This window comes from Chinchilla lanigera, unplaced genomic scaffold (genome assembly GCF_000276665.1).
Source record: "Chinchilla lanigera isolate Chin_1 unplaced genomic scaffold, ChiLan1.0 scaffold00158, whole genome shotgun sequence".
Taxonomy (NCBI): Eukaryota; Metazoa; Chordata; class Mammalia; order Rodentia; family Chinchillidae; genus Chinchilla; species Chinchilla lanigera.
In genome coordinates, this window is record NW_004955559.1 from 2,089,972 (window position 1) to 2,116,668 (window position 26,697).

At 55.5% G+C, this 26,697-nt stretch overlaps 2 protein-coding genes and 1 long non-coding RNA gene across 6 annotated transcripts; 1 reads left to right on the forward strand and 2 right to left on the reverse strand.

Moving 5' to 3' along the window:
* Positions 1-287: 287 nt before the first annotated feature.
* On the reverse strand, positions 288-6,900 carry Syngr4 (synaptogyrin 4). 4 transcript variants are annotated; one of them, XM_005412957.1, is made up of 5 exons: positions 6,697-6,896; positions 5,691-5,853; positions 1,056-1,293; positions 814-953; positions 288-568 (listed from the first exon to the last, which is right to left on the reverse strand). In XM_005412957.1, exons 2-5 carry the CDS (start codon positions 5,781-5,783, stop codon positions 335-337), a joined length of 705 nt encoding a protein of 234 aa, XP_005413014.1. In that variant the 5' UTR covers positions 5,784-5,853; positions 6,697-6,896; the 3' UTR covers positions 288-334. The 4 variants fall into 4 exon arrangements, with proteins under 4 accessions (XP_005413014.1, XP_005413013.1, XP_013364497.1 ...); XM_005412956.2 differs by having other exon boundaries at positions 5,691-5,856; XM_013509043.1 differs by having other exon boundaries at positions 5,691-5,856; positions 6,675-6,896.
* Positions 6,901-7,038: 138 nt separating this feature from the next.
* On the forward strand, positions 7,039-26,056 carry Tmem143 (transmembrane protein 143). The gene is made up of 8 exons (XM_005412958.2): positions 7,039-7,208; positions 7,555-7,795; positions 9,249-9,353; positions 17,536-17,730; positions 19,250-19,380; positions 19,669-19,948; positions 24,368-24,557; positions 24,992-26,056. Exons 1-8 carry the CDS (start codon positions 7,186-7,188, stop codon positions 25,204-25,206), a joined length of 1,380 nt encoding a protein of 459 aa, XP_005413015.1. The 5' UTR covers positions 7,039-7,185; the 3' UTR covers positions 25,207-26,056.
* LOC106147445 lies at positions 23,574-25,060 on the reverse strand. Its single transcript, XR_001232350.1, has 2 exons — positions 24,975-25,060; positions 23,574-23,779 (listed from the first exon to the last, which is right to left on the reverse strand). It is a non-coding gene; the product is annotated as an uncharacterized LOC106147445 (long non-coding RNA).
* Positions 26,057-26,697: the final 641 nt, after the last annotated feature.

The following is a 26,697-nucleotide window of genomic DNA, read 5'->3' on the forward strand; positions in this document are numbered from 1 at the left end:
GCGCGCGTGCCACCACGCCCAGCCTTGAGGCCTGATTCTTGATAGGGCTTTCTCCCCTCAGCAGAAGTATTTGGGTCTCAGCTGCAGGATGGGGCACCCTGAGCCTCCCCCCATGACTAGTGCGGGGCCCTGAGGTGTTGCTTGGGCTTCTGGTCTCTCACCACCTCCCATCTGCTGCCATGGGAATGGTGCCCAATGGTGGTGGAGACTTGTCACCCTGTGGAGACCCCTGAGGCGAGCTGGTGGTGTTCTTGAGGAGGAGAGGACAGACGCGAGGGGCACAGGGCTGTTTTCTAGAGAAAGAATGTCTTTTTACTGTTTCGGACAAGGGCATTTAGCTGTCAGGCATCATGGCCAGGCGGGGGCCCTTCAGGGTGGTCGCACCGGGGGACAGGGCAGAGCTGGTGTATGTCGAGCTGCTGGGGGCGGAGGCGGCCAAGTTCACTGAGCTGGAGGTGGATAGCGGGGAGAGGGTGGTCAGCACCACGCCGCTCTCATCCAGGGAGCGCTTGTAGGGGACCGGGATGTCGCTCCGGAGGTCCTGAAACGCCAGGTAGGCCTGGGATATCTGTGGGCAGAAAAGGGTGGGCTGAGGACCGGCTCGCGCTAGCAGGCAAGGGGCAGGGACCGGGGGTGCCCGTTGCGGACTACTCATGGCTGGGCACCAGGCGAGGCTGACCCCGAACGCTGGGCCTGGCCTTGGAGCCCAGTGAGCCTGCCGGGCAGCTCTGTGGGGGTGGGGTGATCTAGAGCTCCCACCTGCCCTGCAGAAGGGACGGGGGGAGGGGCTGTGCGGGCCAGGCCCGTCCTCACCCAGACAAAGATGGAGAGGAAAGCAAAGGTGACGGCCGCCTTGGCGCTGGCCCTCCCCACGAGGAGCTCTCTGGGTGACGAATGGTGCCACTGGTTGGCCAGGAAGCAGAAACCCATGAACCAGATGACTGCCCAGGCCACTGCGAGAGAGCAGAGGCCGGGAGAGCCCACTCAGCTGGCTGCTGAGGAGCGCGGGCCGGGCCGGGGAGCCGGGGCAGGCGGGCGGGCGGTCCTGGGCTCACCTGCCAGGATGATGTCCAGGAGCCGGAAGGCCATCTTGAAGTGGGGGCTGACCATGTGGGTCTCGCGGGCGTCCAGGGCAAGGAAGACCAGGCAGCTGAGGAAGGCGAGGACGCCGGCGACCACGGCGAAGCTGCAGGCCGTGTTGTTGCCGTTGAGGACGCAGCGCAGCTGGGAAGAGTTGGTCTGGTTCTGGTAGCCGTCGGTCAGCAGGGAGGAGAAGATGACCAGGGAGAAGACCTGGGGACTCGAGGGACCGGGCCAGAGCTCAGCGCCCCCCAGGGACTATTCCTCCCTTAGGGGGACAGTCCTGCGGCACCCTGCCCACCACCCCTCCTCCCTGTCACACCGCAGAGCCCTCAGCCTCCACCCTTCATCCCCACTTCTCCCCCGCCTGCCTGGCCCCCTCCCTGCCTCAGCTCGGCCCCTCCGCCCACCGGGTCCCTCACACCTCGGGGCTCCCTGCTGCAGACCCCAGAGCCTCAGCCTGGACTCCCCACCCTTCTGTCCTCCTGGACCTAGCTCTCCCCACCCATCCCTGCCTTGTTCCACACTCCCCTGCCATCGGACCCAGGCGCCCAAGCTTAGCGGGACCATCTGAAATGATTCGCACACAGAAAAGTGCAGAGACATGGAACAAACCCCCGGCACCCGCTACGCAGAACAAGTACTAACGTTATTATGTTTTCGGTTTCAGGACTTTGTGTTTGTGTGTGGCACTGGGGATGGAACCTAGCGCCTTCACGCTGAGCGACATCCCCATCCCCTTTCGATTTTTATTTTGAGCTGGAGTCGTGCTAAGTTGCTAAATTGTTCAGTTTAGGGTTTTTTTGTTTTCTTTCTTTTTTGCGGGGGGGGGGGTACTGGGAATCAAACTCAGGACCTTGCACTTGTCAGGCAAGTGCTTGTGCTGCTGAGCTATATGCCTAGCCCCAACTGTCCAGTTTGAATACAATTTGAGGTCCTCCTGCCTCAGCCTCCCAGAGTGCTCAGATTACAGGTGTGCACCACCACACCTGGCTTGTTTTCTATTTTATTTACTTAGTTTTGTTTGCTTTTTTTTTTGACACAAAACTATGTAGTCCAACTATGTACTCCTATGTAGTTTCAATATGTCTTCCAGGCTCACTTTGAACTCACTGTGTAGCCCGGGCTGGCCTTGAATTCTTGGCACCCCTCCTGCCTCAGCCTCCCAAGTGTTGAGACTACAGGTGTGCGCCACCATGTCTGGCACAACCTCGCTTTTTAGATGATGGAACTGAGGCACAGAGGATAGGAATGGCTGCACTTGGCCATCTGGTTAGCAGCAGAGCCCGCATGTGAACCCCAGCCGTGGGGCTCCTCAGTCCACTCTGAACCCCTGGCTGTGCTTCTCATTCTGGACTAAACACCGCAAGGGGTGCGTTTGTATCTGTGCAACTCTGTAAAGAGTCGAAGCCCAGTTATTTGTCCAGATAGTCATGCTGCAGCGGGCCAGGGCTATGCCAGGCGCGGAAAGAGCCTCTGTGCTTGTGCGTGTGCGTGTGTGGTGGGGCTGGCCTAGGGGACTCCTAGACAACTCCACCGAAGTGCAGTGCTAAGGCAGGCAGTGGAGGCAGGAGGGGAGTATGGAGCCCGCGAGCCAGGGAGGAGCAGGAATGGGGCAGAGTCAAGGTTTGCTCTGGAACCAAAGTCCTGGGCTGGAGTTAGGAAGTAGTTGGGGCCCCAGAGACCTACACCGGAGCTGGGAGCCATGGAAAGTGAAATTTCTCGTTTGAATTTTGATGTGCAGAACGGCTCTGAGCTGAGGATGGCCTGGGTCACATGTGGTGGGCAGAGAAGTCCCTTGGGGTCATGAGGCAAGACGAGAGGCCGCAGACCTGAGCTCGGGTTGGCTTGGTGGCTAGAGCCCTGGGGAGTCCGGGAACATCCAGAATGTAAAATTGGACCTGGAGATTGATCAGATGTGACAGTGCTGGGGACAGCAGATTTTGGGGGAGGCCGAGGGAAAGAGCATGTCGAATATGTCCCCTTCTTCAGATTGGAGCTGCTGCAAGATAGGCTCCGTGGGGACGTTCCTGTCCCCAGCATCCAGCAGAGCCTGGGCTCACAAATACACGGGGAAGACTGACGCTGGCTTCTCGCTGCGTCCTGCAGAGGGGGACAGCGGAGGCCAAGGCCTGACTCCTGAACACTGTGGCTTCGGGCCTGTCCACCCTTCATAGCTTTATAACGATGATGGCGACAATGACAGTGAGGGCGAGGGGTCCCTCTTGGGCTTCTGTCTCCCTCAGTGCTGTTGCTGCCCTGGGAGGAGGCTGGAGTTGAGGACCGGGTCCCGCAGGACGCGCTTCGGCCGCTGGTCTGGGGCAAAGCCGGTCAAGGACAGAACACGCATCGATCACCGCCGAGCCAGCATCCATTCTACCTGCACCGGCCCCGCGCGGGCCGTGTTATTAATGCCTTTCTGTTTCACAGGTGATAAATCGAAGCCATTACGGTGGAGTGGAAAGAGCCAGACTTGGCCAACTCCGCCAGCTGTGTGGCCTTGAGCAAATCACTCAGCCCCTGGAGCCCCAGTTTCCCAGAGTGACTGTACTGCAATGAGGGGTGACGGGAGGGGGGGCCAGGCTCAGCCCTAGTGGGTGCTCAGGAAAACCATGGCTCTCAGGAGTCGCCTCCCAGGGGAAGCGTCCCTTCAAGGTTACCCAGGGGCAGGGTAGGATTGGAATCTGGCTCTCTTGACTTCTGGGGCCGGGACTGTTTGGCCACTGACCAGATGGGACGGAGGATGCCGCGGAGCCTGGGACGTGGGAGACATGGGCAGGGGGCGCCGTTGGCCAGGGACCCGCGTCCAGCCTCCTCCACGCCCTCTCGGCCTGTCCCCAGGGAGGGAGTGAAGACTCATCAGTTAAGGCAGCAGCTGGCAGGCGGCAGGGAGGACAGGAGCACCAGCTGCCCGGGGGCTCCCTACTGAGCAGCCAGGCCAGGGGGGACAGAGGAGAGGGCGGCGGGAGGAGGACAGAGGCGGCGGGTGAAGTCCGTGACCAGCGTGTCTGGTGCAGCTGGAGCACTGTCTTTCCCCGCAATCCGCACCCGTCCACACCAGCTGGGCCTCCTGCCCCCCGCCACCCGCTCTTCCTCCCGGTTTGAGGACAGGCGGGCGAGTCTGCCTCTGACTTTCTCCCGGCTGACGATGCCTTGGGCGAGCCTCAGTCTCCCCCTGGGTTGCGCAGGGGCAGGAATGTCCGTGCCATGGGGTTGTGGTGAGGAGTGAAGGAACTGCCGTCAGCAAGGGATCTGGCGCCAGGGGCTCAAGTCCCCATCACCCTAGGCACCCTCCACCGTCTCCACCCTTGCTCGCAAAGCCCTGATTTGTTCCGATAATAATTGCTATTTCAGGAAAGCTTCCCACCCGCCGGGCCCACACTCAGCAGTGTCTAGGCATTAACTTGTCTCCCCACCAGCCCGTCCCACTCCATCTGTGAGGAGGCTCAGAGAGGGTGAGGAACTTGCTCCAGGTCACACAGTCACAGGGTGACTGCGCAAGCTGAGGGACAGAACAAGGCACCCCTGAGAATGGGAGCTGCTGCCATGACAACTACGCCAGGACCGGCTCAGGACAGCCAGGGACTGTGCCTCACTAACGGGCAGTGCAGAGCTGGGCCACGGCTTGAAGCCAGGTTCAAAGTAGGGAGGGAATACTCTGGATTAGAAATCTTCAAGGACGCCCAGGGCTTGACACAGGGCACCCCATCTACTCCCATGAGCTGGATCAAATCCTGCTGTGTCCTTGGCCTGTTTCCAATCTGTCAAGGGCAAAGTGCAGGTGGTGGCCCATGACCACACCTTTGACCCCGAACAGTGATGTCCAGAGAGGAGCAGTGATTGGCCCAAGGTCACACAGTAGAGTTTGTGCTCAATGAAGATTTGACTCCCAACTGGGCGTGGTAGAACACACCTGTAGTCCCAGTACTTGGGGGGCCAAGACAGGATTGCTACGAGTTTGAGGCCAGCCTGGGCTACAAAATGATCAGCCTGGACTGCATAGTAGAATCTGTCTCATAAAAAAAAACAAAAAACAAAAAAAGGTTGGGCATGGTGATGCAACATGGCTGCAATCCCAGCACTAAGGACACTGAGGCAGGAGGAAAGTGATCCCATGTGTTCAAGGCCAGCCCGGGGGCCACACGAGTCAGTTCGAGGTCAGTGTGGACTATAAAGTGAGACTGTCTCAAGAACCCATCGTCAAGCCGGGCGTGGTGGCGCACCCCTGCAATCCCAGCACTCGGGAGGCTGAGGCAGGAGGATCACTTCTGAGTTCGAGACCAGCCTGGGCTACAAAGTGAGCTCAAGGCCAGCCTGAATTGCATAGCGAGACCCTGTCTCAAAAAGAGAAAAAAAAAAAAAAAAAGAATCCATCATCCAAAAGGGAGTTCAAGGGATCGCCTTTTAAAGGTTCTTTCTTGCAAGGAGTCAGTCCCGCTGACAGGGAGGGGTGTGGGGTGCAGCTGAGTGCTCAGTGGAAGGCAGCTTCCCTTATCGGCTCCCTTTGCTTCATTTTCCCCGCTCCCTGGCCCCCACTCCGGCCCTGGCTCTCAGAATTCTTCTGTCTGTCCCTGTCCCCCAGGGCCGCAGGCGGGCTGCAGAGGCCTCACCCCTGCGAGGATCCGGGTGATGCTCTTTGGCTTCCTCAGGAAGTGCACGACCTCGCTGCTGGCCATGTTCTGCAGGCTTGAGGGGAATCGCATGGCGGCCAGGATTTGGGGACACGAGTGCAGGGTGCCACCGTCTGCGTGCTGCGGGCCAACCCGGGTTCAGCTGCTGCAAGACAGCACAGACGGGGATGTCGGGGTCAGGGGTGCAGGCAGGAGTGCAGCGGGTCCCAAGAGTGGGCTGTGGGGTGGGGCACTGCCAGGACTCTGAGGAATCTGGGCTGGGAGGGGGTTTCTGGGGGCCCCAGGGGTGGCAGAGGGTGGGGGGATCCCGGACCGAAGAGAAGGGGCATGGAGAGGGCTGCCCATGTCCTCTGCCACAGGAGGCAGAAGGCCCAGTTTAAAGACCGCCTTCTCTCACAAGTGCCTGCCTAGCAAGCGCAAAGTCATGAGTTCAATCCCCAATACCGCAAAAAAAAAAAAAAAAAAGACAGCCTTCTCTCTATTGTGGGAACACAGGCAGGAGTTTCTGGGCGATCTGAACCAGAGGAATCCCTTTCAGGTTTGGGGGTGACCAGTATTCATATTCATATTATTATAATTGTTTATTATTATTTTCGAGACAGTGTCTCCATATGTAGCCCAGGCTGGCCTCCATCTCACGGTGATCCTCCTGCCTCAGCCTCCCGGGAGCTGGGATTACAGGCGTGCACCACCACACCAGGCTCGGCACCCACAGCAGAGAACCTAGGCACCCGGGGTATATTGTAGGCTGTCCTTGGGCCATGGGTTATTTCCCAGAGCGAGCCGGTCCCCTCGGAATTCAGCTCCATCTTTTATAAAAATGCAAGGCTGGTCAGGGATGGGGTCGGGGGGAACCTCAGAAACAAGCTGTCCCCACAGAATGAGGAGACCAAGTCCCTGGTGCTCGTGGAATGGGGGTGCTGGGGTTTGGGGGTGACACTGAGGAAGAAGGGCCACCCTTACTGTCGCGACCCGTGAGCGTCACCTGGAGGCCGGCTCTTCCTTTCACCTGCCCTCCCCTGCTGCTGGCGGGCGCCGCCTGAGCCTTCTTTTGGGCCCTCTTTCTCCCGCCTTTTCGCTCCTCCCTGGCTGATTGGCTGTACCTAAGTCCCGCCCCCTTTTTCTTGCCTACTCAGGAGCTGATTTGAGCGAGGGCGTGACCCAAACAGACGTTGGGCTGTTCGCCGTTGACTGGCTGCGCGTGGGAGCCCCGCCCAGTCCCTGGCCTCGCTCCTGCCCCGCCCTGTCCCTTTGAAGTCCTCCACAAGGAGACACTTATATAGCGCATGCGCCCCACAAAAGTCGCCGGCTGTGGGGATAAAAATACCTGCATACTACGCATGTGCAATTGAGAAAGGTTGTTGAAAGAAATGGACTCCACTGAAAGACCCAGGTCTTGCGCATGCGTTTTACTGCTGGTTGAAGCCGAACCTCGGAGCCCAGGACACCTTCCTGCACATGCGCAGAAGGCTCAATGACAGTCGCGCGTTGGTTAAGGTGAGGGAAGGGTGAGGGGATTGCATGGCCGGGGGAGGGCGGCCCTGCATCCCCTATGTAGCTTTCCGAGCATTTCCTATACGTCTAAGATTCACCTCACCGCCTAGACCCCGCAGAAACCAGTTGTACCACTACAGGGTCTCTGGATCTGCCGAACACCGTGACCTTTGACCCCATGCTAGGATCCAGGCCCAGGAACAGTGTGGGAGGGGATAGGCAAAAGCGGGTACGCGGCGGGCGGGCCAGGTTCTGCGCCCCGCCTAGGGCAGGGATAGTCCTGAAGGATGCCGCAAGAGGCGCGTTTCCTCCGGATGACTTTTGACCCTGCTCCTTTCCCTCTGTTTAGGTTCCGGGGAAAGGGTCTGGCCATGCTGCATGTGACCCGAGGGGTCTGGGGGTCCAGGGTCCGAGTATGCACGCCGTTGTCAGCGCTCCTCGGGACTCGCCGGGCGCTGTCGTCCCTGGTGGAAAAGATGGGGGTGTACCGCAAGATGTGGAACCCCACGGAGCCCCGCGACTGGGCCCAGCAGTACAGAGAGCGCTTCATTCCGTTCTCCAAGGAGCAGCTGCTCCGCCTCTTGATACAGGTACCGCCTGTCTCTGGCAGAGCTTGGGGACTACAATTCCCGGCAGGCCTCGGGGCGGCAGGGCCCTACATGACATGGATGGCCGTCTCGGAGCCTCCTGGGGGTTGTAGTTCCAGACCTCCACATCGGCCAGGTGGTTGTGATGAGATGGAATGCAGGGACAGGAGCTCAGAGATCAGATGTAGGAACGATTCACAGGGACTCGATTTTCCGGGGACTCGATTCTCCGGGCACTCGGCCTCTCTGGGGCAGAGGTTTACCCCTCTGTAAAATGGGCATAGTCATCACCCTCAATATTACTATTTCTACACCAAATAAAAATGTTACCTACAGTCACAAAACTGTGATCATAACTTATCACACTATTTGAGCTTTTACTCTGTAGCACTGTGCCAAGTGTTTGTCATGAATTTACTAACCAGAGCCACCCACTAAGGGAGGTACCACTATCATCCCTGTTTATAGATGCGGGAGGAAAAGGACTTGCCCAAGGCCATAGCATAGTGGCTCAGCCTTGCTTGACCTTAAAACTGTGTGTCCCCTACCTTTTTTGCCTTTGGGTGACTTATTCACCGTACCCTGATCTTGGTCCTCCGCCACAGTTTAAGCTGTTACCCCACCAGCCTCGTACCTGTCAATCCTGAGGATGGTCATTCACTCACTTAAAAGTTACGTATTGAATACTTGCTGTATGTACTAAATCTTGTGCTAAATTTCACACACACACACACACACACACACACACACACACTCACATAGATACAGATATTCTCCACAAACTCCAAGGATGAGACCCTCTGCAGCTAGAAGGAAAGTGAGTCTCCTTGAAGTGAAGATATTTAATGAGGCACCAATGTAGGCGACATGGTGAAGAGTTTCAATGTGTACACCTGGAATCAGGCCACAGACCTGTGGCCCTCAGGAGACTTCCTTGTGCCTCAGTTTCCCTCTCTGAAAAAAGGAGGTTATAATTCCATCAACCCCTTGCAGTCTCTGGATCATGATATCATGCAGATAGTCCCTGACACACCATAAACATTGTGCCAGTGTTGGTGAACTAGTGTCCAGCTTGGAACTTGGACATGTACCTCTTTAAACCCTTTATTAAGGTTTTATTTTGTTTGAGTCAGAGTTACACTATATAGTTCAGATTGGCCTTGAACTCACTGTGTAGCCCAGGCTGGCCTTGAACTCATGGTGATCCTCCTGCCTCAGCCTCCTAAGTGCTGAGATTAGAGGAATACACCACCAGGCCTGGCAGACCAACTGTTTTGTATTGGGCTGCCTCAGTTTCTTGGTTAGTAAAATTGCTCAAGCCTCTCCCCTCAATCCCAAATAAAACAAATTTTAAAAAGCCTTGAGTTCTGACCATGCATTTGGGCTGGGGAGAAAAGAATTCCTCCCATGGGGAGGGAAAAGAGGCCTAAAGAGAATTTGCTTCCTGAGGTGACAGGAATTCCACTCCAGTCCAGCAGAGAAGGCAGCTCTGGAGGAGTTCTCGGCCCACGTGGACTTCTGCACCCTGTTCCACTACCACCATATCCTGGCCCGGCTGCAGGTGAGGTCCGCCCCTCCAGCCCTGTCCCACTTGTTTGCCCAGCCATCATCCATCCATTGATCCATTCATCGATTCATTCATCGATCCATTGATCCATCCATCCACCCATCATCCATCCATCTATCCATCCATCATCCATCCATCCATCCATCCTCCATCCATCTTCCATCCATCCATCCATCCACCCATCCTCCATCTATCTTCCATCCGTCCATCTACCCTCTATCCATCTATCCTCCATCCATCCATCCTCCATCCATCCACCCATCCTCCATCTATCCATCCATCCATCTATCCATCCATCCTCCATCCATCTTCCATCCATCCATCCTCCATCCATCTATCCTCCATCCATCCATCCATCCTCCATCCATCCTCCATCCATCTATCATCTATCCATCCATCCATCCATCCTGCATCCATCCTCCATCCATCCATCTATCCATCCATCCCTCTCTCCAGCACATAGTCACTGGCACCTTCTTGGGTCCCTGGGGACTCAGCAGTGGACAGGACAGAGGCAGCCATCCCCTCATGGAGCCGACATTCCAGATGGGGGTGGCAGAGATGAAGTGGGAATAGTGTAGGATGCCTGGGAGGGGAGCACCATGAAGAACAGCAAAGCAGAGCAGTGAGAGAAAGCGGGAGGAGACGGGCGGGCTGGTAGTTTTGTTTTGGTTTTCTGAGACAAGGTCTCACTATGTAGTCCAGGCTGACCTTGAACTCACTTTGGAGCCCAGGCTGGCCCCAAACTTGCAGCAGTCTTTCTGCCTCAGCCTCCCGAGTGCTGGGATGACAGACCTCCTGGTGGGGGCCTGTTTTAGCTGGAGTGGTCAGGGAAGGGGTCCCTGAGAAGGTGACCGGCAGTTTGAGACCTGAGTGAAGAGAGGGACTGAGGCTGGTGGCTGGGTGGGGGAGGGAGTGCCAGGCAGAGGGCGGATGGGAGAGTGGGTGGAAAGGAGGGCTGCCATGGGGGCAAATGGTCCTGGGCGCAGTGAGGACTTTGCTTTGAGCTCGAGCGAGCCGGGTGCCACAGGAGGGCCATGATCAGAGGGAAGATGCAGCCGCCCTAGGAGCTAACAGGGGCCCTCTGGCTGCCCTGCAGGAAGCAGACTGTCGGAGGCCCAGAGCTCTATTACAGAACTTAGCATACTTGTCCAGCGAGAGATAATGGAAGCTCCAGAGGATGAGAGTAATAGCCTGGCCATGGGGACAAGGGCTGAGGGGGAGAAGGCATCATTAGTCCCTATGGGTGGGGCGGCAGGGGAAAGGCCAGCGGGAGCCTCCCAAGGATGCGGCTGCCCTTGACAGATGCGGAGGGGAGATGCAGGGGGAGGCAGGTCTGCAGGGAGCAGTGAGAGCTCAGCTTCGTCTTTTTGTTGTTTGTTCTTTTTTTTTGTTCTTGTATTTTATTTTATTTTATTTTATTTTATTTTATTTTATTTTATTTTATTTTATTTTGTCTTTCTGAGACAAGGTCTCGCTATGCAGTTCAGCCTGGCCTTGAGCTCACTTTGTAGCCCAGGCTGGCCTCAAACTCACAACGATCCTCCTTCCTCAGCCTTCCGGGTGCTGGGATTACAGGTGTGCGCCACCATACCCAGTCTTGGTTTTGTTTTTTGAGACAAAGACTCACTATGTAGCCCAGGCTGGCCTCAAACTTGAGGTGATCCTCCTGCCTCAGCTTCCCTAGTGCAGAGATTATAGGAGGGTGCCTCCATGCCCAGCTGTTGGATTTAGGAATTTGAGCTGCCCGTTGGGCAGCCAGGTAGAGAGATGCCTGGAACATGTGGGCCCAGAGGTGAGAGGAGAGACATAGGCTGAGAAAGTACTGGAAGGACCTCGATGATACTGAAAGGGACCAATCAAAGGAATTAGTGTTGTCTTACCTTGGCTACTATAGCGTAGATACTATAAACTGAGTAGCTTTTTTTTTTTTTTTTTTTTTAAATTTTTTTTTTTCTGAGTAGCTTTAATGACCAAATATTTAAACTGGACATGGTATTGCATGGCTATAACCCCAGCACTCAGGAGGCTGAGGCAGGAGGATCACTGCAAGTTAAAGCCAGCGTGAGCTACATAGTGAGTTCAAGGCCAACTTATGCTACATAGTAAGATCCTGTGTGTGTGTGTGTGGAGAGAGAGAGAGAGAGAGAGAGAGAGAGGGAGAGAGGATGAGAGGATATGGCTGAATTGTAGCTGAATACACCCAGTTGGCTAAGGCAGGGGCTTGTGTGCCAGGTGCTGGGGCTGGTGGAGGTGGCAGACGTGGCGAGGTCTGCTGAAGCAGTCCTGGTTCAAGTGACAGGGAAAGCTTTCGTGTTCCCTAGCAGGCAGCAACCTTGGCAGCGACCTCTCTCTGATCCTGCTTTCTCCTCTGTATTCACCCAGTGAATTCACTGCATAAATATTTATTGGGCACCCACTGTGTGCCCTGAATGGCCCAGGCCCCAGGGTTCAGGCACAAGCTGACAGCTGTGTGCCTCCCGACCCGGCCCACAGGAGACAGGAGAGAAGCCTGGTGGGGGAGGGGGTCGTGTCAACCGGTAACCGATGCAGGGCGGGGACCCTACTCACTTCCTGGGCCAGGGGCTCAGAACAGTAGAGACTGACTTGGTTTAGGAGGCGGGAAGTCTGAAGCTTGGGTGTCGGCAGGGTGGGCTTCTTCTGCTGGCTGGGAGGGAGGATTGTAGTATTCTGTCCTCTCTCAGCTGGTGGTGGCCATGGCCCAGGTGGCACTATCACTGGTTGAGGCCTCATTCTCACCCTGCCAGCTCCACTTGCCCTTCTTCTTTGATCTCTGTCTCTGTCTTGTTTTTTTTTTTTTTTTTTTTTTTTGTTTGTTTGTTTGTTTTGAGACAATGTCTGGTTGTGTAGCCCAGGCTGACCTTGAAGTTCCTGAGATCCTCTTGCCTCAGCCTCCTGGGTGCTGAGATTAGAGGTGTGCGCCACCATGCGTGGGCTCTTTTCTGTCTCTTAAAATAAGGCCTTTCTCCATTTTGAGCTCATCTCATCCTTACCTTATTCCCCTGCAAAGAACCTATTTCCAAATGAGGTTATATTTTGAGATTCTGAGGGGATGAAGTTTTGTTTGTTTGTGGCACTAAAGACTGAACTTGGCCTTTGCACTGAGCTACATCCCTAACCTTTTTAAATTTTTCTTTTGAGACAGGGTTTTTCGAAGTCACTAAATTGTCCAGGCTGGGCTCAACTTGTGACCCTCCTGCCTCAGCCTCCTCCAGTGCTAGGATTATTGGCATGCACTGCTGAACTCAGAAGGGGATATGAATTTTTTAAAAAAAATGTAAACAGTTTTTTCCTTGGGGGAGGGACATGAAATTTTAGGAGATATTTTTCAACCTACTCTGTCCAGTTAAATTTGAATTTCATAAAAACTGAAGAACTATTTTAGTGCAAGCCTGTCTTATGAAATACAGTCTTCAAATGTTGCATAGAACATACAACCCCCCAAAATTTATATGTGTGTGTATTAAAAACCTTGGTTTGTTTTGTTTTTTCTTTTTTTAAATATTTGGGATGGGATATTGCTATATTATTCAGGCTGCCCTCAAACTTGTGATCCTTTTGCCTCAGCTTCCCAAATCCTGGGATTATAGGCATGGACCACCACACTGGCATTTACATTTACATTCTATATGGGATATGTATTCTAGATAAGGTATAAATAAATATATATATAATGTATTTTCTTTTTTAAAAAAAATTGACAACTGTAATTTAGAGGAGAAAGTGAGGGAGGGGTGTTGTACATTTTATTTATTTATTTATTGAGACAGGGTCTCACTACATAGACCCTGGCCTGGAACTCACTGTGTAGCCCAGGCTGGCCTTGAACTCACAGCAATCCTCCTGCCTCAGCCTCCCAAGTGCTGGGATTACAGGCAAGTGCTAGCATGCCTGGCTGTTGTGCAGTTTCGCATGAGGTAGTCCGGAGAGGCCGACTGAGGAGGTGACATTTAAGCGGAGCCCTGATGGAGGGGAGCCAGCCGAGCACGCATCTGAGGGAGCAGTAGGTGCAAAGGCCCTGAGGCAGGAGTGTGTGCGGTTTTGGAGGATGAGAAAGGAGGTCTGAGGGGCTCTATTGCCCCATGGAGAGAGTGCTAGAGGAGAGGGCGGAGTGGAGCTGGGGCTACACCCTGCAGTGTCTTGTGTGGAGCAGTGAGGACTTTTGACTGTGAGCTGGGAACAGCGGCAAAACCTTGCTACCGCAAATGTGAACAGGCGCCCTCTGGCGGGCGCTTGGAGGCTGGTAAGCAGGGATCGGAGCCCAGGGGCCAGGCCTCAGCCGTCTGGGTGAAGGACAGGTACAGAGGGCCTGAGTGAAGGCACCGCTGTGCAAGGAGAACCGAGCTGACTTGGTGTCTGCACACAGCCTATGTGCCCAAGCCAGGGGCCAGCAGTGGTTGGATCCTGGGTCGTGTCTTGTTTTGTTTTTGAGACAGAGCCTCGCTATGCCATCTAGGATAGCCTTGCACTCACTGTACAGCCCAGGCTGGCCTCGAACTCACAGCGATCCTCCTGCCTCAGCCTCCCAAGTGCTGGGATTACAGGTGTGCGCCGCCACACTCAGCTGATCCTGGATGCCCCTAGTGGCAGTTTGGTTGGTTGTGTGAACATTGAAGGATTTGCTGGGGGACCCCAGGCTCTGGGTCTGAGGTCCTGGAGGAGCAAGTTTGGGGTGGAAGCAGGACCCGGCCTGGGGTGGCATCGGGAGCCCGGGGCATCTCAGGGGAGTGTGTGGTGGGATCGAGCTGGGCTGTCAGGCCTGGGCACAGAAGCCTGGGCAGTCCTCGCCCGGCAGGTGGTGTCTGAGCCCCTGAGGCTGCTTGAGGAGAAGGAAGGGGGTGACAGTTGCCAGGAGGACCCAGTTCCATCCTTCAGTCTTTCAGCAGCTGCTGAGAGGGCCCGGTGGCAGGTAGGGACGCTGAGGATGGAGTGCAGGCTGCCCCTGCCCGCAGGGGTCGGTGCGGAGGCGGGGAGACCTGAGGCTGAGTCCTGGGTGCTGGGTGCAGACGGAGGGCTCGGGACACGGTGGTGGGCGGATGCAGGACACAGTGACCTTGGCTTCTGTGTGTAGATTAGAAAAAAGGGGCCCTTTGTGCAGGACACACCCTGCGCAGCCGTCCTCAGCCTGCGGGGCAGAGAGACACTTTGAGAGGGACTTGGACCCGCAGTGTCGGAGGCGAGAGAGTCTGCAGTGAAGGGAAGCAGGTAGGGAGAGTGCCGGCCACAGCGTGTGCCAAGTCCCTGTGGTTGGAGGAATAAAGCCAGAGAGGCTGGTGTGCAGCCATCAAGGGAGATTGTGGCCTCCCAGGGGGCCTTCCAGGAGTCAGGTCCTGGTTCCCAGAGCAGCAGGGACCTTGAAAGAGTCTTTCTGGGTTTTTTTTTTTTTGTTTTGTTTTCTTGATACACTGTCTCACTATGTAATTCAGGCTGGTCTTGAACTCACTATGTAGTCCAGGCCTCCTGGAGATCCTCCTGCCTCAGCCTCCTAAATGCTAGCATTAGAAGGGTGTGCTACAACACATGCCAGGCCTGAAAGGGTCCTGACGTGGAATTCCAGCTTTACTTCCTGATCCTATCTGTGCCTTGGTTCCCACGTCTGTCAATGAAGATCACCATGGTAGCACCGTTGTGCTTTGGGAGTGTCCACATGTTACTGTCCTGACCGCTGCCAAGCTCTTCCTGGCCACTGCGGGGGGCCTAGGGTAAGGGGACACTGGGAGGGGCCAGCGGAGGGAGGCGGTAAGTGGCAGGGCAGGCAGGTGTCTGCTCGGAGGCGGAGTGGGCAGGATTCCTGGCTTGCGGGAGGGGCAGCAGGGTGGGTTCCCTCTGTGTGGGTTGAGGGGTTGGTTTGGAGATGGATGACCTCCTGAGCCTTTGGCCTTGTGGGAAGGTACATGTCATCTGGAGGCTCATTCAGTCCAGAAGCCCTGCCAGGCACCTAGAAGTGCACGTTCTTTGTTCCTTCAGCAGGGTTTTTTCAGTTGGGGGAGAGGGTGGGTTTGTGAGAGGGCTTGAAGGTTGGAGAAAGATTTGGTATTTTACTCAGGATGCAGTGGGAAGCCATCAGGGTGTGGGGTGTGAGGTGTGGGGTGCAGAGTTGGTTTATAATCAAGTGCTTTTTAAATTTTGTTTTGTTTAGGTTTTTTGTTGTTTTTTTTCCCAGTACCGTGAATTGAACTCACGACCTTGAGCTTGCCCGGCAGGCGCTGTGCCGCTGAGCTAAATCCCCAGCCCCTTGTTTTGGTTTTTGAAAGATAGTGTGTTGATATGTAGCCCAGGCTGCCTCAAACTCTTGGCTGTATCCTCCTGCTTCAGCCTCCAAGTGCTGGTATCACAGGCATGCACCACCACACCTTGTGGGTTTTTTGGTTTCTTTTTGTCTTTTTGAGACAGGGTCTTGCTATGCAGTTCAGGCTGGCCTTGAGCTCACTTTGTAGCCCAGGCTGGCCTCAAACTCACAACGATCCTCCTGCCTCAGCCTCCTGAGTGCTGGGATTACAGGCGTGAGCCATCAAGCCTGGCTGTGTTTTGTTTTTGGCAGGGTCTCATTATGTAGTCTAGGTTGGCCTTGAACTGTGGATCCTCCTGCTCCCAAGGTGGCTGATTTTTTGTTGTTGTTGGTACTGGGAATCGAACTCACAACCTTGTGCTTGCTAGGCAGGTACTGTGCTGCTGAGCCACACTTCTGGCCTCCAAGGTGGTTGTTTAGGTGAGAGATGAAGATGGCTTTGGAGAGTAAGGTGGATCCCAGAGACATTCAGGTGCGCAGTGCAGTGGTGCAGACCTGTGATCCCAGCACTCTGGGAGGCTAAGGCAGGCGGATCACAAGTTTGAGCCCAGCCTAGAGAAACTTAGCAAGAGCTTGTCACAAGAAAGATTTTAATAATCCTAGCACTCAGGAGGCTGAGGCAGGAGGATCGTTGTGAGTTTGAGACCAGCCTGGGCTACAAAGTGAGCCCAAGGCCAGCCTGAACTGCATAGCGAGACCCTGTCTCAAAAAGATTAAAAAAAAAAAAAAAAGAAAGATTTTAAAAGGGGATGAGGATGTAGCTCAGTGGGAAGGCCCTGGGTATTAAGAGAGAGAGAGACAGACAGACAGACAGAGACAGAGAGACAGAGACAGACAGAGAGACAGACAGAGAGACAGAGAGACAGAGGGAGTGAAAGTCTCTCTGGCCCTGTTTAGATACAGATCTCATTAGACCACCACCTGGAACTGTCAAAGAGATCATTAAACATAAGAATTTGGTGTAGCTTGGTGCTGTGGCACGTGCCTGTAATCCCAGAACTCAGGAGGCTGAGGCAGGAGAATCTCTGTGAGTTTAAGGCCAACCTGAGCTACATAGTAATTTCAGATCCAGCCTGGAATACACAGTGAGACTCTGTCTCAAAAACCCACAAAACAAAAGAAAAACAATAACAAGATGGGTTGGTCTGTTTGCATAGCCAAGACAGGCTTAGGCTGGGTCAGGAAGAGGGAGTCTCTCAACAGTCTGAAGGGTTTATTTACTTATTGTGGTACTGGGCTTAGACCCAGGTGTACTGTGCCACTATGCTAAGGCACTGTTCCTTTTTAAATTTTATTTTGATACAGAGTCTGGCTAGGTTGTGCTGACTGGCCTAGAACTTGTGATTCTCCTGCCTCAGCATCCTGAATAGCAGGGATTATAGGCATGGACCACTGTACCCTGCTCTGAAAGGTTTAAGTGTCCAAACATCCTAAGATGTGGAAAATTAAAACAAGGTTTTTAATTTTTTGTTTGAGACAGGGTCTTGCTATGTGGTTCCAGCTGGCCTTGAACTCACTATGTATACCAGGCTGGCTTTGAACTTGTGGCGGCCATCCTGCCTCAGCTTCCCAAATGCCAGGACTGCAGGTGTGTGCAGCCATAAGCGGCTTTAACAACATTTGTAATTTAGTGGGCCTGAGGGTTCTAAACTGGCAGAACAGGCAAGAGCAGAGCTCGGAGGGAGCAATGGCACTTTTGCTTCCACCCGTGGAGGAGCCCGGAGTCCTCTGCCTGGCCAGATTTGCCTTCCGGCTGGGCAGCTGTGTCCTAGGAGGAGGGGGCGGAGCCCTCGCTGCGCAACTGCGTCAGGGCGCTCGGGAAAGCACACAGTGCGCGCGCTGTGACCGCGCCCCGTCTCTCCGCAGGCGCTGTATGACCCCATCAACCCTGACAGGGAGACCCTCGACCAGCCCTCACTCACGGAACCCCAGCGTCTGATCAACGAGCAGGAGGTGCTGCGGGCCCTGGAACCGCTACTGGCCCAGGCCAACTTCTCCCCACTGTCAGAGGATGCCCTGGCCTACGCGCTGGTGGTCCACCACCCTCAGGATGAGGTCCAGGTACCTGGCTTCCGGGGCAAGCTGAGCTCCTGAGGTGTGTCCTAAATACATGGGTCCGGGGCACAATAGAATTCAAGAAGAGGGCTTTCCTCTCGGTCACTTCCGGGCCGTGTATCAAAAGATTATCAAACCAGGAGGCTGAGGCAGGAGGACCACAAATTTGAACCCAGCCTGGGGAATTTAGCTACTTACTGATTTACCTGTTGTTAAAACAAACGAACAAATAAATAAAAAAAATTTTAATAGGGCTAAGCATGTAGCTCAGTGTGAAAGCCCTGGGTGAATCCTTAATATGGAAAAAACTGAAAGAAAAAAAAGGAAAAGAAAAAGAAAAAGCGTCTGCTGATATAGATCTTCTTAGAACTATAGACTTTATTGCCACTTTCCAGAAAACTATAATAATAAATGATACAAAACTTCGTCTTTGCTAGCTGTGGTGGTGCACACCTATAATCTCACAATTTGGTAGGCCGAGGCAGGAGGATCACTGAGAGTTGGAGACCAGCCTGGGGTACATAGTGAGTTCCAGACTAGCATGGAAGTGTCTCAAAAACAAAACAAGTGAGAGTGAGAGTGTCTCAAAAACAAAACAAAACAAAACCCTTCATAAAGATAACAAAATAATAAAAATACTAAAATCTCCCTAAGTTCCATATTTTAGTAATTTTTTGGTGAGGAGGGGCACAGAGGATTGAACCCAGGGCCTTTGCACTGAGCCACATCCCCAATTCTTTTTGTATTTTTAATTTTGGGGCAGATGCTCACTAAATCAGTCACTTAATTGCCTCAGCTGGGTTTGAACTCCTGATCCTCCTCCCTCAGCCTTCCAGAGTGCTAGGATTATAGGTGTTCACCATCATGCCCGGCTCAGTTATCTCTGAACCTGGGACCTGATTTAAAAGTGATGGTGAGGCCTCATCTAATTGGCAATGTATTTTGTAGTTGCTTCATAAAAGATTTCTTTTTTTTTTTGAGACAGGATCTCTCTATATAGCTCAGGCTGGCTGTGAACTTACTATGTAGCTCAGGCTGGGCTTGAGCTCCTCCTGCATCAGCCTCCTGAGTGCTGGGATTATACGCGTACACCACCATGCCCAACAAGTAGGGTATTTTAAAGTCGGTGGCATTTTAGAGAGCAGGAGATACAGTGTGTTAGTCACTTTCCCAGCACTGGGTTACAATACCTGACACCTGCAAGTTGTAGGAAGAGAGGGTTATTTTGGTTCATGGTTTCAGAGGGTATAGTCTACAGTAGGCTCAAAGGCAGGAAGAACACAGCAGGAGGGCCCGGCGGAGGGGGCTGCTCAGGAAGCCAGGATGTGGAGAGAGCAGAGAGGAGCCAGGGAAGAAGTACACCCCCAGTGACCCACTTCCGATCCAGACCCCACCGCCTAACTCCTCACACCACTTCAGCCACGCACTTTTAAGTGGGTCAGTCCACTGATGGATACAGTGCCCCATGCTCCCGTCACCTCAGCTTGTGTTCCGCTGCCTCTGCTTTCTTCATTCCCCTCGGCAGGTGACAGTCAATCTGGATCAGTATATCTACATGCAGTTCTGGGCCCTGGGCCAGCGAGTGGGCCAGATGCCTCGTATGTCCAGCGTGGGCTCCAAGCGTGGCTTCTTCACCAAGAAGCTCCCTGCAGAGAGGTGAGGGCGCCCTCGTTCCCCAGCTGCAGCAAGAGGGAGGCAGGTTAGAGTGGCGAGGGGACCGGCAGGTCAGTGTGGAGGCTGGGGGGCTGTTGGGATGGGGGAAAAACAGAGTCGCCCGATGCTGCCTCTCCTCCCGGAGGAGGAGAGAGGGCAGGGCCCGTGCTGGTAAACAGCCGTGTCCAGTAATGGGGGCCTGAGAAGTCGCCCTGAGACACACGTGTGGCCGTGGAACCTGGCGCAGGCCCCTCGCAGGCCACCCCAGCCCTGTCCCCTTGCCCCCGGCAGGAGGTACTTCAAGCGGGTGGTGCTGGCGGCACGGACCAAGCGGGGCCACCTGGTGCTGAAGAGCTTCAAGGACACGCCGCTGGAGGGCCTGGAGCAGCTGCTGCCCGAGCTCAAGGTGCGCACACCCACGCTGCAGCGCGCCGCGCTCAACCTCACGCTGGCGGTGTCCGGCCTGGTGTTCTTCGTCAACGTGGGCATGGTGGTGCTGTCTGACCTCAAGGTGGCCACGTCCCTGCTGCTGCTGCTCTTCGCCATCTTCATGGGCCTGCGGGCCTCCAAGGTAACCACCTGCCCATGGCCTGGGCTCCGGGGCAGGTGGCAGTTGGGAGGCACCTGCTTTTATTAATATTCCTTTAGGTTATTATTATTATCATTAATGTTTTGGTGGTGCTGGGAGTGGAACCCGGGGCCTTTCCCCTGAGCAACATATCGAGCCCTTTTTATTAGTTATTTTGAGGCTAGGTCTCACTAAGTCACTAAATTGCCCAGGCTAGGCTTGAACTTGTGATCCTCCTGCCTCAGCCTCCCAGAGTGCTGGGATTACAGGGTATGCTACTACATCCTGCCACTTGTATTTCATTTCATGCATTATTCTTGCTGCCTTCCTGCCTTTCCTCCCTATCTTATGTGTCCACCACACCATCAGCAGGTTTCTTAATGGCTCTGTGCCTCAGTTTCCTCACCTGGAAAATGGGAATAACAGTGAGACCTGCCATGGAGGGTGGGTTGCTGTGAGGGGTAGAGGTATGGGTGTCATCTTTGTACTGTCCCAGTGCCCCTCGGGGCTCACAGCTCCTCCAAGAGTAGCTGCTTTGGGGAGTGTTTCATGCACAGAGAGGGAGGTGTGTGATCCCTGCAGCCCTGGATTTAAATCTGACTAACATCTTGGAGCCGTGTGATCTATTCTTTTGATTTTTTGAGACAGGGTTTCCCTCTGTAGCCCTGGCTGGCCTCGAACTTGCGGGGATGCTCCTGCCTCAGCCTCCTGAGTGCTGGGGTTACGGGTGTGTGCCACCACTCCTGGCTGAGCTGTGCGATCTAAGTTGCTTCAGCTTTCTGCAGTGGGGGTGAAAGGACCTAACTCGAAGGGTAGCGGAGGGGGGGGGATTAGAGGCGTTGATCTGCACCCAGGACTGAGAGCAGGGCCTGGCGCAGTCTCAGAAGCATCATCTGAGTGTTAGCTATTAGGATGATGATTATTATTGCTGATTGGACTATTTGTTTCCCGAGTTTCCATCCCAGCCGGGCGTCATTATCAAGGTTTATAAATGCACCTCCTGGGCTCCAGCCCAAATGAACTAGATTGGAAAACTTTGGGACTGGCATCCAGGGAATCGTTTTTTACCAGGCGCCCTTCCTGACTCCACTCCACGTGAGTGGAGGCTCGCCTGGTACGGTTGCTCAGGTTGTTCACCGTCTCAGGATTCATGGAGGGGTGAGGGGTGCCAGCAGTGTAGCACTGCTGTCTTGAGGCTGAACTGGCCCGGCGGGGCTGCTGCGCGCTGACTCTCGCGGGCTTGGCACCGGCCCCAGGAGTGAGGAGCGCCTGAGGCTGCTGCCGTACCCCATTGGTCACTTGCTGGCTCATTGGTTTCCAAGCTGTTTGGAGCCCTCCTGACAGGCGACAGGCACTGGGGAGGGCGGGTCATAAATCCCGCAGATAATGGCCAGGCTTCGCAGGCCAGCAGGAAGTCGAGGGGGGCACTTCCTGCTCAGGACCAGCGCCAAGGCAAGAAAGGGGTGCAGCGGGAGGGTGAGGTCCAGATGGCCCCAGGCTTTGTCCTCAGGGGGACAGGGAGCCAGGAGGGACCACAGTGTCCACGGAGAACAGAGGGTGGTGGGGAGAGAATAGGCGAGGGGCCAGCAAGGAGTACCCAGCATGCTGGGGAGGGGACGCTGAGCCCCAGCCCAGAGTTGCCCATCTGCTCCATCCCTCAGTGACCCTGGGGGAGCTCCAGAGCCTTTGAGGCTGATGAGCCCTGTTTAAAACCCACTGTAGCTGGGCATGGTGGCCCACGCCTGTAATCCCAGCACTCTGGAGGCTGAGGCAGGAGGATCTTTGTGAGTTCGAGACCAGCCTGAGATACAAAGTGAGCTCAAGGCCAGCCTGAACTGCATAGCCAGACCCTGCCTCAAAAAGACAAAAAATCAATCAATCAATCAATCAATAAAAAATAAATAAATAAAACCCACTGTGGCTGGATGTGGCAGCGCACGCCTATCATCCCAGCACTCTGGGAGGCTGAGGCAGGAGGACTGCAAACTTGAGTCCAGCCTGGGCAGATTAGCCACCTAGCAAGACCTTATCTCAAAATAAAAATAAAAGAAGGGCCAGGGATGTAGCTCAGGGTGAAGGCCTTGGATTCAATCCCCAGGACCCTAGATGCATGCGCACACACACACACATACAGGGAACTGAGTGGCTTTGTGAGCTTTCCCCATGCCCTGGCTGGGCTGCAGCCCTCAGAGCTTCTGACGCGTGCTCCCCGCGGGGAGCTCCCCGGCACCCGTGGTTTCCACTGTCCAGTTCTGCGCGGTCTCAGTGCACGGTGGGGGGCGCCGTGCCACCTGGAGCAGGGCGGGGAGAGCCCCGCATCGCCCACACCTGTTCCTTCCGGTCGGGGTTCCCCATGTGTGGGTGGTCTGGCCTCCGCTGGGTCCCCCACACACAGAGCCACCCTGCCCCTCCCCCGCACACTCTCCTGCAGAGAGAGAGGGTCACACACAGTGGAGGTTGCAGCGGGGACGCAGTTGTCCCGCTGTGGACAAGGAGCGCAAGGACACGTGTCCATCTGCGGGGAGAGGCGCACAGCGGGGGCAGTGACTGTTCTCCAAGTGCAGCTGGGGGACTTGGCGCGTTCCGGGCGAGGAGGCTGCGCTCCGCGACGGGGCTTACGCAGGGTAGCGGGTGTGGAGGGGAGTGCCTCTGGTGCCCAGGGCGGGCTGTGAGCAGAGGAGGGGCGGGGTGGCCCTGGAACCTCGTGGGAATGGGCCACCCAGCCCGCCCCATGTGCAGCCCAGGCAGGACCCCGGGGACTGGGGATATGCTGGCGGTGTGGCAGGGGTGAGAGCTGGGACCGCCCCGGTGGCAGGTGGGCACCGCTTATAAAAGGGTGACCGTTGGCTCCATCTGTGTGCCATGAGCGGCTGATACACTGCTTTCATCCAGGAGAATCTAGCTCCATGGCGCGGCAGCCTCGGACACAGAAGCTAAAGTGTTTTTCCTCCCCGACGGGCCCTAAGGCTGTGCTCCTGCGCCCCCGCTCACCGTGGAGAGGGCGAGGGGTTCCAATGTAGGGACGCAGGCTGGAGGTGCTGGGCTGGCAGGGGATGGTGCTTCTGCGCACAGCCGTGTCCCTGTGGTTGGTACTGTGCGGCGTCTCAGTGATTTGTGGGGTCATCTCCGGCCTTGCTGGGAGATGTGTCATGCCCCAAGGCCGCCCGACTGGGGGGCCTGCCCTGTCGCGGATGTCCAGGTGCCCCGTCCTCCGGGGCTGACTTCCTGAGCCCTGCTAGCATCACTCTCACCACGCCAGCCTTGGTCTTAGCTCAGGGCTGGCAGCTGGGGGTGTCTTGTTGCCAGCTGCTGGAGCAGAGGTCAGGGGTGGGCTCGCAATTCCCCTCCCAAGGTACTCCAAGTATGGGGGAAGGGGTGCAGGCGAGGGTCCAAGGGAGGGGGAAGAGTGGCTGATGGACACCTGAGCCCCAGGCCTCCTCTCCCCAATATTTAATTCAATTAAATTCATTAATTAATTAATTTGTTTTTGGTACTGGGGATGGAACTCAGGACCTTGCATTTGCCAGGCAGGCGCCTGTGCTGCTTAGCTATACCTCCAGCCCTTATTTATTTTTTTTAAAGAGAAAAAACCCCCCAAAATTTCAAAACAAGATAATAGGAGGGTAACAATAGTTAATACGTTTTGTATTGTCATCTTTTTAAATTAGTTACTCAGAGCACAAGATATCAGCATTTAAAAGTTCACCCAACTGCAGAAATAGTGCGATGAACTCTTGGGTACCTGGCATCCGGCTTCCACAGTTAGTCAATCCGATTTCCTCTGCACCCAGTCCCTCCTCCCCTGGGTCCTTCTGAATGAATCTGAGCACGAACCTGGATATAGGGATGTAAATGTCCCTCTTAGACTAGGGCTTCTTATTGTAACACGAGCTTCCAAGGCTAAAATTCTTATTGTTTGGAAATTGTTCAGAAAACCCACTTAAATATAGCCCAGAAGAGCAAACCAGCGCTGCAATTGGTAAAAACTAGTCTTCAAGCTGGGCATGGTGGTGCGCACCTGTCCTCCCAGGTACACCGGAGGCTGAGGCAGGAGAATTGCAAGTTTCAACCCAGCCTGAGGAATTTAACCACTTAGTGAGATTCTGTTTCAAAATAAAGTTCAGTGGGCTGGGGTGCAGCTCAGTGGTTGAAAGCATGCCTAGCATGTGCCAGGCCTTGAGTTTAATCCCTAGTATTGCAAAAATAGAACAAAAATCCCGGGGATTGTCCCACCCGCCAGGCGTCGGGTGGGGGCCGGGAGCCGGGAGATCCCGGGCGAGGGACCATGCTTGAAAATCACAGTTCTGCACCCCAGCAGAACCCGAGCTGAAGAGGTCTGGACCCTAGCTGAAGAGGTCTGGGTGGGGTGGGGACCCGTCGGACTCACCCGCGCCCCCCACCCCTCCCGGGCTGTCCCCGCAGATGTTCGGGCAGCGGCGCAGCGCGCAGGCGCTGGAGCTGGCACACATGCTGTACTTCCGCAGTACGTCCAATAACTCGGAGCTGCTCAGCGCACTGGCCCTCCGCGCGCAGGACGAGCACGCCAAGGAGGCGCTGCTGGCGCACAGCTTTCTGGCCCAACGCCCAGGCGGCGTGCAAAGCTCGCCCGAAGGTGCGCCAGCCCCGCCCCGGACCACGCCCACTCTAAAGTTGTGCCCTGCCCCTGCCCAAGTCCAGGACCAGCCCAAAGGCCGCGCCCACCTCCGGCCACGCCCCTTCCCGCTCCCTCTGGGGCCGTGCCAGTCTCCCACTGTGAACCCCATCCGGCTTGGGCCCTGTGCGCCCTTGGCCTCTCGGAGGGTCGTGGGTCGCCGGCCCCTCTCCCCGCATTGCTTGTCATTCGAGAGCCCATACTCTCCCCAAGAGACCTTATCCCTCCCTCTGAGCCTCAGGTGGCCCCCTTCCTGACCGGAACCCCACAGTTCCCCAAACACTAGGGTCCCAGATGCAAGCCCAGGCCCTGTTCGCTGAACCCCTGGGTTTCTACCCAGCCCGGCCCGCTGCGCCCTGCCCCCGGCCGGCCTCACACCTGCCTCTACCCAGCAGAGACCTCCCGGTGGCTGCAGTCGGAAGTGGAGAGCTGGCTCCTGGCCCAGTCCGGCTGTGACGTGGCTTTCAACGGATCCCGGGCCCTGGCCCACCTGCAAGCCCTGACGCCCAGCATCGGGCTCTACCCTCCCCCGGGTTTCCCCAGACTAGGCCCGTTGGCCCCAGGCACTGCCGAGGTCCCTCAGGCCACCCCCAGCAGTAGCGACCTCTGACTGCCACCTGGCCAGAGGCTAAGCTCCGCCCCCTCCACGACGGGCTGTCAATCACAGCTACTACGCTTTGTCACTCTCCCATGCCCAGTTACTGATAGGTAATTATCTTGACTGCGCTGTACATTTAAAGCAGCCAATCGAGGCTGCTGCCGGTTGCTAGGCATCTCCCCTTCAGGAATCCAGGCAGCTCTGCCCGGCTTCCGTTTCATTTCTTAGTCCCACCCACTCCCTAAACATTGAACTGGTTTGGCTGAGGTGAGGGTGTCAGCCGGTCCCAGCTGCTGAGCGCCGGCTCTGTAAGCCACCAGGCCGAGGGGTGAGAGCTGCGACTTCCCCAGGCTGCACATCACTGTCTTTTTAGCGCCCGGGGCAGCCTGCCCAACACGGGCACTGGGCGGGGCCTGGCACAGCCAATGAGAGTGGCTCGGACCCGCCCCCTGGCCGGCGGCCCACGACAGCTGCTGGGCACTGTCGGCCCGGGATAGCCCGTTGTCCCCGTAGGGAAGCAACCAATCCGAGTTCCTGGCGGAGCCTGGTCTTTGTATCCTTCGATGCGGCCGTGTACCAGCCATCTGGTCAACTGCTGATCAGGGTGTCGAGGCTGAAGGCGTTAGAACCTCGTACCAGGCCAGTAGCTGTGGACCTGGCAGAACCAGAGACCAACCACACCCCCACTCACTGCAGCTCAGGCTCCCAACGACCTCATGTGCCTTCCCCGCCTGGGGCCCTCACCTTCTCTACAGAAACTACCTCGGTCTGCAGCCTCCTGCCCCCTCCCCCATGCGTATTTATTGGTCTGTCAATTTCTTCCCAATCCCCTCTCCCAAAGAAATAAACCATGTTTAATAAATCTGGATGCGCAGGGTGACTGAACGGTTGGGGGCTGAGAATCCTGGAAAGGAGCTCTGCGTCTTTGGGGTGTGCCAGGCAGAGAAAGCTGCAGTCTTAGAGGGCTGGGTTCGAGGTTGCTGAAACAGACTGTGGGTCACAGAGGAGAATCTTAGAAGGACGACATTTCTGAGGACCTGATCCTGGGCCTCACGAGCAGGGACGATAGGGTGGCTATGTGGCATTGTGCAGAGTGTTCGCTGAGCAAAAGCACACAGCTGAAGGACGAGTGGCTGCAAAGTCCAGCCTGCAGACCAGTGTAAGACTAGGTCAGCCAGGAGGAGGGATGCACCTTCTGATTTTTACTAAGTGTGGTATCAGCTAGAGACAGCTTTTTGAGGGAGACAGGAGAAAAAGAAAAAGAGCAGCTGGGCGTGGTGGCACATGCCTGTAATCTCAGCACTTGGGAGGCTGAGGCAGGAGGATCTCTTCCAGTTCAAGGCCTGTTTGGGCTACACAGTGAGTTCAAAGCTAGCCTGAAGTGCATAGCGAGACCCTGTCTCAAAAAAGAAAAGGAAAGTCTGGGGATGTAACTCAGCGGCACAAATGCCTGTCTGGCAAACGCCAGGTCCTGAGTTTGATTCCCAGTACAAAAAAAAAAAA

Coding starts and splice junctions, on each gene's coding strand:
- Syngr4 (XM_005412957.1), bottom strand. CDS start 5,783: ATGCGATTCCCCTCAAGCCTGCAGAACATGGCCAGCAGCGAGGTCGTG. Junction 954..1,055: donor CCTGGACATCATCCTGGCAG/GTGAGCCCAGGA, acceptor GCTCTCTCGCAG/TGGCCTGGGCAGTCATCTGG. Junction 569..813: donor TCCTCTCCATCTTTGTCTGG/GTGAGGACGGGC, acceptor TTCTGCCCACAG/ATATCCCAGGCCTACCTGGC.
- Tmem143 (XM_005412958.2), top strand. CDS start 7,186: ATGACAGTCGCGCGTTGGTTAAG. Junction 9,354..17,535: donor ATATCCTGGCCCGGCTGCAG/GTGAGGTCCGCC, acceptor GTCTCTCCGCAG/GCGCTGTATGACCCCATCAA. Junction 19,381..19,668: donor AAGAAGCTCCCTGCAGAGAG/GTGAGGGCGCCC, acceptor TGCCCCCGGCAG/GAGGTACTTCAAGCGGGTGG.